The sequence below is a fragment of the Xiphophorus couchianus genome, chromosome 14, assembly GCF_001444195.1.
Source record: "Xiphophorus couchianus chromosome 14, X_couchianus-1.0, whole genome shotgun sequence".
Taxonomy (NCBI): domain Eukaryota; kingdom Metazoa; phylum Chordata; class Actinopteri; order Cyprinodontiformes; family Poeciliidae; genus Xiphophorus; species Xiphophorus couchianus.
In genome coordinates, this window is record NC_040241.1 from 6236699 (window position 1) to 6253434 (window position 16736).

The window sequence follows — 16736 nt, forward strand, 5'->3', positions numbered from 1 at the left end:
TTGTTGACTCTGAAAAAGAGTTATTCGGTCTAATGTCAAATAAAAAGTTGAAAGAAGGAAAGAAAGAGAAACAATCTTATACTCACAAGTAGTTCTGTAGCTGATGAAAGAGCTGCTTGATCTGTCCCCAGATCAAACATACATCCCAGATCAACACACCGCAAAACTCTTGTAATTTATACCTTGGTGAGGCAGGTTACATCCCTCCCATTTACTTCATGCACTTCCCTCCCCCTCAGACACACACACGCACACGCATACATAGTCACACTCATTCCATTCTGTGAGGGTGTGTGGGTGTTCAAAAAACACCCACACATGCACATGGAAAGGTATGCGCGCGCACAGTCACACATATGCAAATGCAATTTTATAATGGCTTTTGTTGAGCCACAAATGGTTTCCAATTTTCCACCTCTAGTTTCTGGAAGATTTTGTTTGGAAATGTGAGTCTTAGACACAAAACTATGGGAGCGTGAGCCGCTGGTTTATAGCGGTAAAGTTATTGGAGTAAACAGGGAGAACAAGCGGGTGCTAAGTTGCCATGGTGGCTTTAAAAGATTAATACGACTTGCTTATGTTGCTACCCAACGTGAAATCAATTGACTTTTTTTTTTCCCCCAAAATTTGTTTTATCTGCAATTTTACATTTACCTGAGCTGTTTTACAACGTACAAATGCCACAAAAACAAGGCTACACAACAAAATCCCAATTTTAGATCTATTTTGTTTTCCAAATACAATTTTCAAAACAATTGTATTTTGTTGGAGATGTTCTTCACTTTTAATTTTGAAAACTAGTTTGAAATTCAAACTTAACACTTTTTAAAATGAGTCCGTATAGGAAGTTAAACCGCAACTCAACTTTATTTATTTTTATTTTCCAGAACTGTTGACAATACATGGGCTTGTAGTGTTTTCTACATCAATAAAAAACAGGAAGATCCTCCTCTGCGTTGTCACTGACCATAGTAAAAATAGGATCAGGGCCCCCTACCCTACGCCTCTCTATTCCTTTTTAGTCCAAGCAAGAATTGATTTCAGGAACATCAGCCAAATGCCATCCCAATGATGCCAAAAACTCACTGATCGATTTCTATTCAAAAACTAGCTAATAGTTTCAACAATGTGCTACAGGTGTAGGTGTTACAGGAAACCAAGATATGCGTTTTGCAGCTACACTGAAGTAAAAACAAATAGGTGCTTGATTGTAGCTAATGTTCTACATTGTCCTTTAACAAAGAGGTTTTGGTAAAAAAAAAAAAAAAAAAAGCCCAACTAACTAAAAAAAAAACATTACAATAACTTTGAGTGCCCATTAACAGGTGGAGATTTTTTACTTTTTTTGCAGTGTGTTCTCCATAGCCCTGCTATAATTAGACTCGCTGTCAGGCGTTGAATACCGACTTGCACACAAAGCCTTTGTGCTCCAGCTGAAGCCCCTCATTGCTCCCACGCTGCTGGAAGAAGAAGAAGTCAGGTACGTCTTCGGTGATCCAAAATTGAAATATCAACCTTTTATGTTCTTCTTGGTGCAAAAGGTAGAACAGAATATGTTTTCATTTTTTATACGTTTTGAAACTCTGACTTTGCTGAAACGGTTTGAAATACTGACATGGTGATGAGAAGGTTTCCATAGGAGACTTTATATCTTTGAGAAGGAATTGAGGTTCATTCTTTACCTCATTGCTTTATCTCATTAAGTTATGCAGACATTTGTCATGTCCTAGTCTCAACTGCAAGGCCTGCGTGACTTCATTTTCCGTAACCACCCATTGGAGTCTAAGGGCCCCTGCAGACATCCAGGTGCAGATCGAAAAGGTCAGCTTTGCTTGGACGCAGTAGCAGTGGATACAAAAACTGAATTCATATTCTGTTGACAAACCAGAAATCTGTTCTTCTCCTGTACTAAGTAGACCATTTTTAAGTCGGTGTATAAAGAAGGTCCTCATTACTTATCTAACTATATTTAACATATCGGCTTCTTGAAGTATGTTACTGAGTTAAATTGTAACACAAGGAGTCATTTCATTGGTAGTGCTTGTGCTTGTGCTGTAGCAGTTTCTTTCTTAGTTGGGATTTTTGAATACCTGACCTATAAATAAAACAAACAAGTACACTAAGAAATAATCCTGTAAGATACTGGCAGCTACAGATGCCAGTATTTTACTGTAAATGTGCCATATTTTATTTTGACAGTAGACAACTGTTAAGGTAAATACAGTATATTTACTGTAAAAAAAAAAGGGGGTAAAATATTGTTGAATTTAGCTGCCAGTAAGTTATTGTAAATTTACATGTTCAATACGGTAATAAATTTTAAAAATCATTCACTGTTAAATACAGCGGTGAAACTAACCAGTAAAATACCGGCGTCTGTAGCTACCAGTATTTTGCTGTTTATTTATGTTGCTGGGATCAGGCCCAGTTGCCTTTGCAAAAAAAAAAAAAAGGTTTTATTTACGTTGACAGTTGACACAAATAACTCGCGTTCTCTCGGTGCCTAACACGCCTCAGCAGAGCGCAGCGGTGCACAGACTAGCAAAAAACGCACGTTCAAGGAACACAGGTAAACAGTAGCATTCAATGACATCTAGGAAATATCAGTACTGCTGATTAAGGCAGGAGACAGACAGACAAACTAAGTTCTGAAAGAATGAACAAACTACAATGAAAACTGGACTTATTATTACAAACAAATTGGGTGGGGTATCTGAACTATAATACACATCAACAGCATATTCATATGTGATCTGACTGTGATAAATTTGGTGTCTCTCACATTTAGTTTCACTACTCCATGCATTTCATCAGTAAGCTTCTGCAAACAGAGAAACGTTGAGCAGTCTTAGTTTGACAGTAGAACAGAAGTTCTGAAAGTGCCGCAGTTGGTGCAGTTTTAAAATGCATGACCAAGGATTCAAGGGTTGGTTATTGTCATACCGCCTTGCTCGTTTGTGGTTACAAAATTCCAACAAAGGTCCCAGATTAAGAAATTTACTACACAAAATTGTTTTAAAAATAAACAATAAGTAATGTATAGATATGCATGTGGCATTACATGTGTAAATAATCTATCAGGTGAAGCTGTATTTGGTGCAGCCTGAGTTCAGGAGTCTTGAGGGCTGAAGGGAAGAATCTGTTCCTCAGCCTGGTGGCTGCCCCCCAAATCACACAATATTTGGGGGGCAAAATGAGTCCACGTAGCTGAACGTAGGTAACGGCTCGGTAGCCGCGGGCTACTTGTTAACAGGCTTAAGATGCTGTAATATTAGCTGAGCATCACTTATCTGTCGATACCTGCATCCGACAGCATTGCTCAACTTGGTCGGTTACTTTGGGGGAAAACTTAGCAGGGTTCTGCGTTTGTGGCATGATTATAATGGACATACACAGCTCTGCACAGCAGCAGCAGGTCTCCTTCGCTGCCGCACCGGTGTAAATCCAGCAAGCATCTCAGAGTTCAAGTTGCGTTTGAGGGCGGCTCGGGAAACAGGTTACGACATTTAATGGATTAAACAGTTTTAACTGCTGAAAGTGACGGGGACACGGATATGGGAAGTGCGGGAACCCCTATAGTATCAAATCAACATAGGAATGACGGAGAATTGGCCGTTCTGGGGTGGAAACAGGCAGCTTCCGGTTCAGGGGTTCGGGAGGGGCACTGCTTACTCTGGGCAGGCAATACTCTCCGAAGCTCACCCATACCGTTGGGCCTGGCGGGGAAGCAGGTAAACAGGAGACACAGCTAAAAGCAACCAGGGGCAGACGAGACAACACGGGAACTAAATAGACACACAGAAAACCAAATTCTCACAAATGTTATTTTTCAGTCCTTAAAGACTGCTAGAAATTATTTAAACTCAGTTTGAGTCACAAAACCTGTAATTCTTCAATTTTCGTAACACTATTTTTGCAGTCATAACTAATTCTTAACATTGAAAGACTATGTTTTTGTAGTCGAATCCCTGAGGCCTGGCAATGTGCTCTGATTATTATTGTTCATGTGACCTTGGGTGCAGTTTCTGTTATGTGTGGAGAACCTTAAATCCTCTTTTCACCAGATCACACAGATACGTTTGTAAAAATTACCAGAGGCACTGTTGCAAATTAAATACAGTTGATTGAATTCACAAATGCCTATGGGCAAAAATAGTCAGTTTATTTTATTGTACAAAAATGACCACAGTAAAAATGAAGCCTAGGCACAAATTCAAACTGGAAGACTCTTTAGTCCCACTCGCATCATCCAATCGGCGCGTCCCGCTCATCACAATAACAGTATGTTACTGCTAGAATTCTGCTGTAGATTTACAGAAATTTCTCAGAGTGTAATTAAATGGCTGGTTTGCTACGTAAAGCTAAAACAAATTTAGCAAATCTTTAGTTTTAAGTGTATGGTCATATATTTTTGTCTCCTTTTCTTAGTGTGTTCAGGCTAAAAGATTCAAACAGGGGCCTGTAATTATCTCTTCAGACTGAGTCTATTTCTCCAATGCAGACTCTGGAAGAGTTCATTTCATGATTGGGAGTGTTTTGTTGTTGACTTACAATTTAAAAAAAAAACAACACTTGTTGCATGTTTGATGGTTGTGCAGGAGTCTCCACTTCTACTGCTTCTGGGTCAAGGATGTGCTGTTGTACAGCCTCTCATCTGTCTGCTGCAAACATCTTCACGCGTACAAAGCGTGAGTGTAGAGTTGGGGCGGGGGCCAGCGGGAAACCGTTCCAGTTAATTCCAAAACATCTTACTTCACAGTGAGTTTCTTTTAATCTTCCTGTTACAGTTTCTCCCACTCTCTCTGACTCACGCTGCACTCCCTGTGCTCTCGACTTGTCTGCTGTTGATGTGTTTGTTCATGAAAGCATGGCTCATAATCCTGAACCAAATCTTTATGACAGCAAGGGTCATAAAGGTCCACACAAAGCAAGTGGATTCACACATCCCACATCACAAGTCAGCTTCCTGTGGGTGAGCAGTGGCTAGCGCTAGCTTGTTGTCTTGTTTTGTAAATTCGGTGCGCTCTGCTTTTCTTCTACTCCAGCCCTCACGCTCAGGTATTCTGCATACTTTAGCTCTTTCCCGGGTTCCTCATAAACGGATCAACATTTTTATTTCTTAGCAGATCTCAGTAGAACTTTGACATGCTGAGGAGCTAGTTGGACCCTTTGAATCATCTCTGTTGAAGCCGTGACAACTAAAACTAGCAGGACACCGGCCCGGTCAATTAGGAATGAGCTTGCGGCCATCTGCCTGTAAATGTGTGAATGACTGAATGTAAAGTGAAGAGCTTTGGAGTCCTCTGGACTTGATGAAGCGCTATACAAGTACAGGCCATTTTACACATTACTATTTAACTTTTATCTCATCTAACAAGAAGATTCAAGTTCCTAACCAGGCCTGGTGCCAGAGCTGGTTCTTAACTGGTTGTTTAAAGGAACCAGTAATCTATCAAAGATGCTCTAAGCTTGCTGAAAACACTTTGACTCCTGTTTTCCAGCACTGCTGATGTGGATAAGAGCTCACCAGATCAGGACTGTGATGCATTCCTGAGCACCACTGACTACGTAACTTTAATCTGATTATCGGACTGTAATTAGTAAAGTGTTAGATTACGCATTACCAGGGGTCAGGTGACGCGTTGATGACACCGTGGTTCGACATTTCTGCTCAAGCTATTTATGGATCTGTCAGGTTTCCGACATGTGTCCCGCCCAATGATAAACTTGAAACTTGTCCCTACGCCCTTGCAGCATTGGAATAGTGAAATATTGACATCATATTTAATCCCTAATGGAAGGTGTTCAGATGTTTATGTCAAAAACGTCTTTGTTCTGACTCAAGATATAATGTTATGTTTTGGGAATCAAATCTTGATTAATAATAAAAGTGCATTTTAAAGAAGGTTGAAGACGACAGAAATTATGCAGCCAAGAAATGTTGAGCCCATTGCCTCAAATTTCCTCTTTTGAGTTTTGATATTATCTTGTTAAATTGACACTTTTTAAATTTAATTTCTTTGTTAATTTGCATCTTCAATTGGGTAAATATATGAGCAGTATAGAGTAATGTGCAAAAATGCATAGAACCCCGTATTGAGCAGAATATTTTCTGAATATTTACTGTTTACATTGTTCAATGGAAACATTCTTCAAAACACCATCATAATCTTTATTGCTACTGAGAATCTTTTATCAACATACCCAAACCCTCCAAAGTTAGGGTTAGGGTTTTTGCTGCTTTATTATTTCTGAGCCCTCCCGCGTTGTCAAGGAATGGGGTCTGGCTGGTTCGCACAGACCCTCCGTGCGCTTTTACGAGACTTTTGTATGTGTGTGTGGTTTCGGGAACTGACTGTCTGACAGGACACAAAATCGCTTGTCCGTTGTCCGACAGTGACATCTGCAGCTCTCCTCCTGAGCATTAGGCTTAGACTCTGGGAGGATTGAAGAACATTTGTAAATATTATATTAATCCTTCACGGCTTGGAATAAAATAATATAAGCAGCAATAATAACATGGTTGCAATGTAAAAAATTTAATCCACTTTGTGGTCAAAATGGTTCCTCTTCCCAATTTCAACTCAAAAAGATCATCTCTCATCATGTCAGGTTCCATGACTCTGTGCTGTTCTACATTTATTAACAAGTTCAAATTTATGTAACTAATTTGTATTCAAATATGTCTACAGTTTACAAAAATATATAATAAAAACCTAATAAGTCAGTACATTTCTAGTCAGGTATTGTCTTCATTGCTTTCAAACATATTTAAACATGATATTTTATTATGGTGACCATTAGAACAGGATAACTATCTAAATAGAAAAAATATAAACAGTAGAAATCAAAACATCAAATCCAAAGCAAGTTGTATGTTTTGTTTTTTTTCCCCTTTTAGTAAATTTTTCTTTGATTAGGTCAGAATAGACTTTACTATATTCCTTGACTGAAAAATAATTTACATATGACATAAGTAAAATAAAACAAAAACATCAATTGTTTCATTATTTAACTGCCTCGTACCAGACTTCAAACATCACTTATTCTCTGCGCCTATTCTTAGTACAGATGAAGTTAAACTTCTCTGCATCATTTCTTTTAAACCATTTGTATTCTCCTCCCGTCTCCATGGCTCCAGACATGTCACAGTCGTCCATCAGTTCATTTTGGGCCGAGTTGCTGTATCTGACCATCTCATCACTGACCCAGAACCACAAATCCAGAGTGCAGGCGTAGCTCAGCCCTATCCAGACATGATCAGTTGAAGCAAACTGAGCGTTTTGCTGCACAAGTTTAATGGAAAGAAACAAAACAAAAGTCAAATCCTGCATTCTGTATGTTTGATGTTTAGAACAATCAGGGGTTGTTACTTTAAAGAAAGTTTGTGCAAGAAAAGCACCCTAAGTGACTCCTTTTAAATATTCCTGTTGTTTATGTTTTGTTGTTTTATGTTTTACAGAAAAACAATCAGGCTTTGTTACTTATTTGGACAAATTTGATCTTACTACAAACCTTTAGTGTGTAGTATTTACACACATACAAAGTGAAATCTTTGTTGATCCTAAGTTGAGTTTTAAATAGTATTTTTTCTCTTTTAGGCATTTTTCTTCAATGTTTAGAGTTTTGTAAGAACATCTCACCACCATAACAGATGAAGTGTTTTTTCTTGTCACAGTTCTCATTCCTCCATCTGCCTCCATCATCAAACACAGTCATGGCACATTGACCACTGTTGACTATCTGATTGTTAAACTGTAGATTTCAGTGTCTGAAGGAGGAACTGTTTCCATCTGACCACCTCCAAGTGTCTCTGAACAGACCAATAAAGATGTACCTTGAATTTGCAGTCATTAAATGTAACCCCTTGTTCACTTCTCCATTCGTTCCACTGATCAGGTCTGTGTGTTTATCTCTGCAGTAACTCTGAGCTTCCAGCCAGGTCTTCAGCTCTTTAATCAAGAAATATTTCTGTGATGAGTCATTTTCTGCGAAGTAAACAAGTCAGAGCACAAAACACTTTCACGTGTGAGTATTAATACAGACATGAATGAGAGGATTTTGACAAACACAGAGGACTATTATCTCACCATAATAGCAGGTAAAATTGTGCTTTTCATTACAGGATAAATCTGCCCACTTGAGAAAATTAGAGTCATCTTTCCATATAATCCCACAGTTTTGACCTTCAGATCCAAGATTATTTGGTTCGCCTGGTGCCCAGTTTGTCTCACTTTTTTTGAACTCCACTCCAGGCAGAGACCAGTACCATGTTCTATTTACGTTTCTTTGGTCATACAGACCAATCCAAGCTTCCTTTATATCTCCTAGTGAGACACTGATGAGTCTCTCCATGTCCTTCATGTTAGTCACTGTGGCCAGGTCAGTGTGATTCTCTCTGCAGTACTGCTGAGCTTCAGTCCAGGTCTTATTCTCATTAATGTAGTGAAACTTATAGAGCTGACAGTCCATCAGATAATTCTGAGCTAAAAATAAAACAGAAAGAAAACAGTTTTAAATCACATTACACCAGAATAAAACTTTTCTTGATTTCTCATCCAATGGTTTTATGAGGGCATAGACAAAATCTCCATAATATTTATTCAGAGCAACTTACCCATCACAGTAAGAAAGAACACATACCGCTGCATGTTTACTCTAGTTGTGTAGAGATAGACGCTAGAGGAAAAGTCAATGTCAAACAATGAATAGAATTTCTAGAAATCCCATCCCAGTAATAATAATAATAATAATAATACACTGTCATGAAAGACAAACTTACATTTGATTATGTCCGTTCACAAGGATTCAAAATAATTCAACAGTTTGATGTTTAGTTGAAGACAGTCCTCAGGGAAATGCTAGGTGCCTGACACCGATCTCTTGTTTTAGCACCTCAACTGTATTTGAATATTCAAACTTTCCAAAAAAAAAAAAAACCTATACTGATTATTTGCGTCATGGAATCCAAAACAACTGGAAAGTCAGGTCAGGTTTCATTACAAATTTTTGAAGTGTGTTTTTGTTTTCTTCCTTTTCCAGTTTACATCAGAGACATGTGGCCTGCTGGGTTCTGCAGTTTTTTTTTGTTTTGTTTTAATTGCTTCATCGTCATTTGACCCAACTTAGTTGGTTTCAGCTTAATATTTCAGTTATCTTGATTTCCTAAATTCTCTACAATCTTTAGCAGAAAGAATTGGTTATACAAAAAAGCACAAACAACAATTTCATTAGTAAAACTGCTGAGCTTGTTTAAAGAGCTGGTTTCACAGAACCAAAGTCCCATGTTCTGAATAAGACTGTTTTAAAGTTAAATTTAAAAAAAAAAGGAAATGAACTGTGTTAGTGTTGTTCATGTTACATCATTGTCATATTTCACTTTTGATTCCACACGTATAGGAAAACATGCAGCAGATGTTGCTTTTATGAAATACATCACATGACTTACTAACCTCTCTGGAGAAGCACAGAGTTTGCAGAATCAGGACCTTTAAAAAAAATGCATTTGTACTAAGGACTCAAAATTCATAAATCAAAGTGAGACGACATAAAGAAACCTGAAAGAACATATCGTTTTAATGATCCAATTCAGTTTCTCACAGAAAAACACTAGCATTAGTTTGAAATCTTCATGCTGACAGGGATATATATTTTTAATTGGAAATATACCCTAAAGAACTCAAACCACCATACTTTCTTTATGCACAATTTGGAAGTGTGTGTGCTTCTCTTCATCTCAGAGCCTTAGCCCATTGAGCGAAGCACATACTGAGACTTATGTTTGGCAAAGCAGGCCGGATATGGAGCTTTTTTAGCTTTACGTAGCTGCTAAGTGCAAACTACTTTTGATATGAGTGTACTATGCTTAAACAGGCAATAACAGGATACACAGCATGACTGAGTGAAGACAGGAACTGGTTTGTGGCAAATTTGTATCAATAGTTTACATGTGGTAAACACAGAGCAAAAAAAAATAATTAATTAAGACGCATAACAGACAAAATTAAACCACATATGATCAAATGTTTTGAACCACTGATATGGTCTTCCCGTCTCCATGGCCCCTGACATGTTACAGTCATCCATCAAGTCATTTGAGGCCCAGCTCTGATAGCTGACCACCTGGTCTCTGACCCAGAACCAGAAATCCAGAGTGCAGGTGTAGCGCAGACCCGTCCAGACTAGAGGACTTGTGGCCTTCTTGACTTTCTCCTGGACCCATATTTGGTCATCCATGTTGGTGATGGTGACCAGGTCATGGTGGTGATCTCTGCAGTAGCACAAGGCGTCCTCCCAGGTTTTACTTTTGTTGATCAGAATCAGTTTATCTGGCAGTGAAACAGGTAATGCATCAAACCTCTGAAACCTGTATTTCTATATCTACCATTATCTCTGTCACTACTAAGAATTTAGATAATCTTACATTAAATATTTTAACCCTGAAATGTCTCTCCCCCAATCCTTAAAATTAGTCTTGTTATTTCTCAGGAGCAACATTTAATATATTATATTGGTGCTTTTAGCTTTGGGGTAACCTCATCTATGCAGCAATAACTTTTAGCTGCTGTCCACCAGTTGAAATCCAAATTGTGAGCATGGATGAAGGAAAAATATATCTTAAATCTAATGAATAAATAAATCAGTAGATATTTTGGTTATACTTTATTGTCTTTTTTTTGATACACACAGTAATGTAATAGTTTAATAGAGTGATCAATTAAACAGGTGAGCAACCTGGATAGCTTGAGAATACAAACATGAATATTATTAGATTAAATTTAAAACAAGTTATATGTGCTTTGAAAAGAAACATAATTACATGATACATATGCATATGAGGTAAAACAGAACAAAATCCAAACAGCATAACCTACAATGTGAAATCAATTCCTCTTCTACATACAGTATATCAGCTTTTATATACAATAATATGAGAACAAGTGGTGTTTAATACATCACTTATTCACCTAGAGGATGTTTAGAACAGACAAAGTTAAACATGTTGGCATCATTTCTTTTAAACCACTTGTATTCTCCTCCCGTCTCCATGGCTCCAGACATGTCACAGTCGTCCATCAATTCATCTGAGGCCCAGTTGTGATAGCTGACCACCTCGTCACTGACCCAGAACCAGAAATCCAGAGTGCAGGTGTAGCGCAGACCCGTCCAGACTAGAGGACTTGTGGCCTTCTTGACTTTCTCCCGGATCCATATTTGGTCATCCATGTTGGTGATGGTGACCAGGTCATGGTGGTGATCTCTGCAGTAGTACAAGGCGTCCTCCCAGGTTTTATTTTGGTTGATCAGAATCAGTTTATCTGGCAGTGAAACAGATAATGCATCAAACCTGAATTTCCGATCCAGCTGTTGTGACTATACGTTTTTCAAAGCCTGGAAAGATACTGGGCTTTGAAAAACAGCAACGCCCAGGACATACACACTCATGCTACTCCAAAGTAAACATTAGCATGTCAATGACTTTCATTGACTGAATTGTTTACAACATGATGTGTAATATTCCAGTTCATATTTCAAGCAAGTAGATTATAGTGACAGATGTTGAAGAAAAACTCACCATCATAACAGAAGAAAGGTTTTGTAACAGAACAGTCCACATTCTTCCATCTGCCTTCACCACTGAATTCAACCAGGGCACATTGGCCGCTGTTGTTTTGCTCATCATCAAACTGTAGATTCCAGTGTCTGAAAGAGAAACTGCTTCCATCTGACCACCTCCAGGTGTCTCTGAACAGACCCATAAACACATATCGTAGTTTGTCTTGCAGGCTGTCTGTCGAGCTCAATACTTTCCTCAGTTGTTCATCAGTCACCTGGTCCAGTCCACTGACCAGGTCTGTGTGCTCCTTTCTGCAGTAACTCTGAGCTGCCAGCCAGGTCTTACTTTGCTCTATCAGATGGAATTTATCTGAAGTTTTTCTTTCTGTGGAGAGACAGTCAATGGCAGCAGGATGGGTTAAAAGTCAGGGACAGTTTCAAAACCCCGAGAAAACAAAAAATGAAAATCTAAGCTGTATAAAAGTGGCCAGTTTGCCCTACACCAGCCAAAGCCTATAGCAGCACAGCTACAGAGATAGCTCAGGATAAACTTACGCTTCAGTCGACAGTTTTAAGCCGAGTTTTGAAAGTTGACAGGCTGTCTTACTCAGACTGCAAACTGGGAGCTCCTCCTCAATGAGGAGGTCTAAAATTAGAGACATAAACCTCATTGATATTTATCGGAAATCTTGTTCCACCTGCAACTCTGCGGACTCTCGCATCCCAGCATTTTGGAGAACTAAGAAATTCAGCAAAATAAATAAAAAAATTTTTTTTTTTTTAAAAACTAGAGCAGCTGTTCCATCCAAAGTGGGATGAAAGGTGTCTCTCAGGATCAGATTAGGTTTCCCCCGAAATGTTCACCAATAAACAAAGTAGCTCAATTTGTTTTCTGGACACCACCTACGCAACCAGTGGTGGAATGACAGCATGGTGCTAGTCACGACGCCGTGGGTCAGATCAGTTAGGGGACCAGAGAAAATGACAGATTCTGGCGCTGTTTTAATACATTTACACACTGAAGTAAGTTACTGTTGATCGCCGTAAGCGACGTGTTGTTACCACCAGCATTAATAAGAGTTTTACTGGTATCCTTAGCTACCAGTTTTAAAAAAAAGATTTGATATCGCCTCCTCTGGCTGTAGGCAAACATTTCCAACTGTGGACTTTTAAGCCCACACTTACCACAGTGGGCTTAAAAGTGGGAATATTTTTCATCGTTGTATTTCTTTTTTATATATTTATTTTAAGAGGGCAAAAAACAAGACCAATTAATGACACAAAACAATCTTACCATTATAGCAGAGAAAGTACTTCTCTCTGTTGCAAGAGATGTCGCCCCACTTTAGACTTTCTAAAATAAACCCACAGTTTTCAGTATCATGATCATCTGGCTCAGCATTGTCCCATTCTGTTATATTCACATTGAACTCCACTCCAGGTAGAGACCAGTACCATTTCCTGATGCCATTTGTCTGACCATACAGACCAATCCAAGCTTCTGCCATTGTTCCTGGTGACTTGCTGAGGAGTCTGGTCAGGCCTTCCATGTTGGTCACTGTGGCCAGGTCAGTGTGTTTCTCTCTGCAGTACTGCTGAGCTTCAGTCCAGTTTTTATTCTCATTAATGTAGTGAAACTGATAGAGCTGACAGTCCATGAAGCAACACTTGCCTGTTAACAACAGAAAAGAAATTAAGTGAATGGTTTGTATTTAAGTCTTTTTTTTTTTTTTTTTGCTGTTTTGTAATCTGAAGACTTTGAATTAGCTGCAAGAATTTGATCAAAATTGTAAACCAATTGATCCAGCAACCAAAATTGTATTTATAATGTTTATTCAGAACCACTCACCCAACAGAATGAGGAGGAAAAGGATCTGCGTCATATCTGCTTGGTCAAGAGTGAACAGTTTGTGCTTTAATTTTGTTTTCAAATAGCCATGTCTGTTGGGGGAAAAAAAGTAGATTATTCAAACACATTCTGTAACGGTAAAAGGATTACAAGAACGTCTACCACTAATAAAGATTACATTCTAGACAATTCAATATTTTCTGGCCAGGTTTTGTAAAAGTTGCTGTTTTTGAGTATTCATCCATTCAACTATTTTAGCTTGAGCCTTAACTCTTTCTAAAAGTTCACCAGTCAGCCAGTTAGTTTCAGAGAGGACTTCATATTTACTTTTCTGTGACAGTATAGAGATAACATGCAAAAAACAAAAACAAAAAAATCATTGAAATGGTTATGAAAACAAATTAAATGGCAAGTTAAAAAGTCAAGACATTTAACAATAGAACAGGAATGTGATCAAATGGTGAGCAGAGAAGAGACTTACATCTGGTTACGTCTGTTCAGATGAATGGTTCGGTAGTAGACAGGTCCGGGAGAAATGTAGACGCCTTTTCAGAACAGACGGCTTTTGTTGGCAAAGAGACAATTTGAATATACGTGTCACTCAACCCTGTTGCTCATAAATTATACAACTCTTGGACAAATAGCCATCTACTAGAGAAAGTCACTTCAGTAAGAGGTGTTTAGATTACTTTGTGTTATAGTCAGCATTGCCAATAATTTAGTCAAAGATTTTAAAACACCCAGCAGAAGTAGAATATTTGCATAAACGTGAAAGACAATCCAGAAACTGTGAGGATTTGAGTTTTTCTGTGTGTTCATTTCAGTTTCTGTGTCCAGTCTCCCACTTGATCAGTTACACCTGTTCCTTGTTTACGCCTGAAAACAAGGAGTAAACCATTTCTTCTGAATTGTCTTTTTAAAACAATTTACGTCATTATATACCCGATATAATGAAGTAAATATGGGGAGACATTGTCGACAATAATAAAAAAAAAAGTCAGAAATGCAAATGCAGCTAAACGCTAAAACAAAAACACCTGTGGATAACGATACTTCAGAATTCAATTTACTTAATTTAAATAAAATCTATCTACAAAAAAAAGTAATAGGTATGTTTTGGTTTTAATTGTGTAATTTAAATATGCAATCACTTTCTTGATCACATATTTGACCAAGACGACTAGACTAGTCAAGCCGTCTAGTCGTCTCGTCTCGTCTCGTCTAGCCTTGTCTAGTCTAGTTTGCCGTCAGTTATCAGTCGTGTGAACCGGTTGCTACCAGTAGATGAGCGTTAGCCTTCCGCTCACTCTGTGCTGCCTGGACTTTGTATCTTTGACTTCTTCATTAAATTCATCATTCATTCTCAACAACCCGGGTCCGCTGCGTCTGCCTCACCACCCCTCTGACCGCACTTCATGACAGAAACGCTAATAACAAGCTCTTTCTGGATTCACTCTGGTTCTCTGAGAATCCGAGGCTCTATTTGCGTCATCATTATCTGCAGACATATTCATTTGCCTTTTGCAGCACAAGCGCTAAGGGACCATATTTTTCTGGTAAAACTTTCATTTAACTTCCTTCTTCCAAGACACTCAGACAAGTGACTGCAGACCAATCACTGACTCTGTAATATTTTTTGCCCCACTTAGTTCCTGAGTGTCAAGTAAAGTGGAAAAATTATGAAATAAGTTTATGTTCTACAGCACATGACCAGGAGGCTGTATGTAACCAGATATTTGCATACACCAAATAGAAAGACACAAACACATTTTTTTTGTCACTGTCTGAGGATTTTGGTCCTAAAACAAGAGAGGTTTTGTCTGATTTGACTTCAGGCAGTGCATGTAAATATATGGTTTCAACTGTAGCTGCACTATTTTTAACCATCTGGCTAGTTAAATGAGGACTATCAATTATTTATACAATGATTGTCGTCGTGTAACAATTTCACATTTTTAGTGCGCAAAATATCTGCTTATCTGTCATGTTGCTCTACAATTCAGGCAACCTTACTTTATTAAGTTCTGATGGAAACCAATTTGTCAGCTAAATTACACAAAACAACAATGTGAAAGCAACTTTGGAAATATCTATCATAAAAACAAGGTATATTTGAAAGTTGTTAGTTTGATAAAAAAAAAAACAACACAGAAATCGACACATTTACAAGTCTTATAGCAGCAATCAACAAACTTAATATTGAGAACCAAGCATACCAATTCATGCTGAGGGAATTTAGTAACATAAAAATGTTTGTCAACATACGACTGCACATGTGAAATAAAACTGACCTAGTGATCAAATCCAGTTTTCCATAGTAAATTGGCCGTACTGAAAAGATGTCTTGATGTGCATCTGTTCAATGACAAGACAAATAATTAAAAATATTAATTTATTATTGTCCTTTAGACATTTAATGCTGTAGTTCAGAACCAAGGAGAGACACACACCTGCGTTAACACTTCAATATTAATATTTATTTTCCTCCTTTGTGTCATAAGCCTGCACTAAAACTCATAAACTACTGTGACTGCTGCCATCTGGTGGCTTTATGTGGAATACCACTACAAGAACAACGAAGTAATAATACAAGAGGGATGAAATGATTCAGAAAAACATTTTGTTGAACACCAAAAGGATGTTCGTTTTCCCTCTTTATTCTCAATCATTCCTTTATTTTACAATTTTGTCACTTCAAACATCTTTTAGACATTTTTAACCCATTGGACTTTTTTTTTGCTAATAAAATCACAACAAATACAGGTTGCCTGTGATTTTATCTTGCACTGCAAAAGTATTAAATGTTACAAAGTATTTTTTGGTCTAGTTTCTAGTGCAACATTTTCAGCATACTCGAAATAAGACAAAACAAACTTGCGAGTAACCTTTTAGCACAATAAATGAGCTCAATTTAAGTCAACAATTCCTTAATATTGAAGAAAAGCTGCTACCTATAAGTTAAATTGTTAAACAATTCCTCGAGGAAAATTTACCTGCCTCCAAGCTTCGTTAATTTATGTTTGATTATGTAGCGCACCGTGTTCCGGCCGGGACATTATTTGCGTTACGCCTAGCTCTGACTTCCGCCTTACCAGTTGGTGGCGGTAATGCTCACCCAACTTTTTTTGCCAACCGCCAATAAATTTCAACAAGAAGAAGAAGAAGAAGAAGAAGAAGACTTCCGCCTCTGAGTTGTTGCCGAAAGCTCAGTGTTAGCGGCATAACGTCCAATTTTCAAGTTCGTCCCGTGGGAATTTTGTTGATTTATGATAATGCCCGGGTTTTCATCGTTTTTGTGGGACCAATAGACATCCTTAAAATGACTGGTGCA

The 16736-nt window shown here is 38.1% G+C and overlaps 2 protein-coding genes across 2 annotated transcripts; both read right to left on the reverse strand.

The window, feature by feature from the left end:
* Nucleotides 1-7043: 7043 nt before the first annotated feature.
* On the reverse strand, nt 7044-8846 carry LOC114157853 (C-type mannose receptor 2-like). The gene is made up of 5 exons (XM_028039020.1): nt 8783-8846; nt 8618-8679; nt 8091-8486; nt 7768-8000; nt 7044-7286 (listed from the first exon to the last, which is right to left on the reverse strand). The coding sequence occupies exons 2-5, from the start codon at nt 8649-8651 to the stop codon at nt 7044-7046; spliced, it is 906 nt and encodes a 301-aa protein (XP_027894821.1). The 5' UTR covers nt 8652-8679; nt 8783-8846.
* Nucleotides 8847-10909: 2063 nt separating this feature from the next.
* Nucleotides 10910-14253, reverse strand: LOC114157143 (C-type mannose receptor 2-like). The gene is made up of 5 exons (XM_028037966.1): nt 13887-14253; nt 13406-13497; nt 12851-13228; nt 11576-11941; nt 10910-11318 (listed from the first exon to the last, which is right to left on the reverse strand). Exons 2-5 carry the CDS (start codon nt 13437-13439, stop codon nt 10960-10962), a joined length of 1137 nt encoding a protein of 378 aa, XP_027893767.1. The 5' UTR covers nt 13440-13497; nt 13887-14253; the 3' UTR covers nt 10910-10959.
* Between the last annotated feature and the right edge of the window lie 2483 nt (nt 14254-16736).

Excerpts from the sequence above, each read along its gene's own strand:
- LOC114157853 (XM_028039020.1), bottom strand. The coding sequence starts at position 8,651 with ATGCAGCGGTATGTGTTCTTTCTTACTGTGATGG. Across the intron at positions 8,487-8,617 it reads GTTCTTTCTTACTGTGATGG|CTCAGAATTATCTGATGGAC; the intron begins GTAAGTTGCTCT and ends TTTTATTTTTAG. Across the intron at positions 7,287-7,767 it reads ACAGTTCCTCCTTCAGACAC|CAAAACGCTCAGTTTGCTTC; the intron begins TGAAATCTACAG and ends AAACTTGTGCAG.
- LOC114157143 (XM_028037966.1), bottom strand. The coding sequence starts at position 13,439 with ATGACGCAGATCCTTTTCCTCCTCATTCTGTTGG. Across the intron at positions 13,229-13,405 it reads TTTCCTCCTCATTCTGTTGG|GCAAGTGTTGCTTCATGGAC; the intron begins GTGAGTGGTTCT and ends TGTTGTTAACAG. Across the intron at positions 11,942-12,850 it reads GTACTTTCTCTGCTATAATG|AAAGAAAAACTTCAGATAAA; the intron begins GTAAGATTGTTT and ends GTCTCTCCACAG.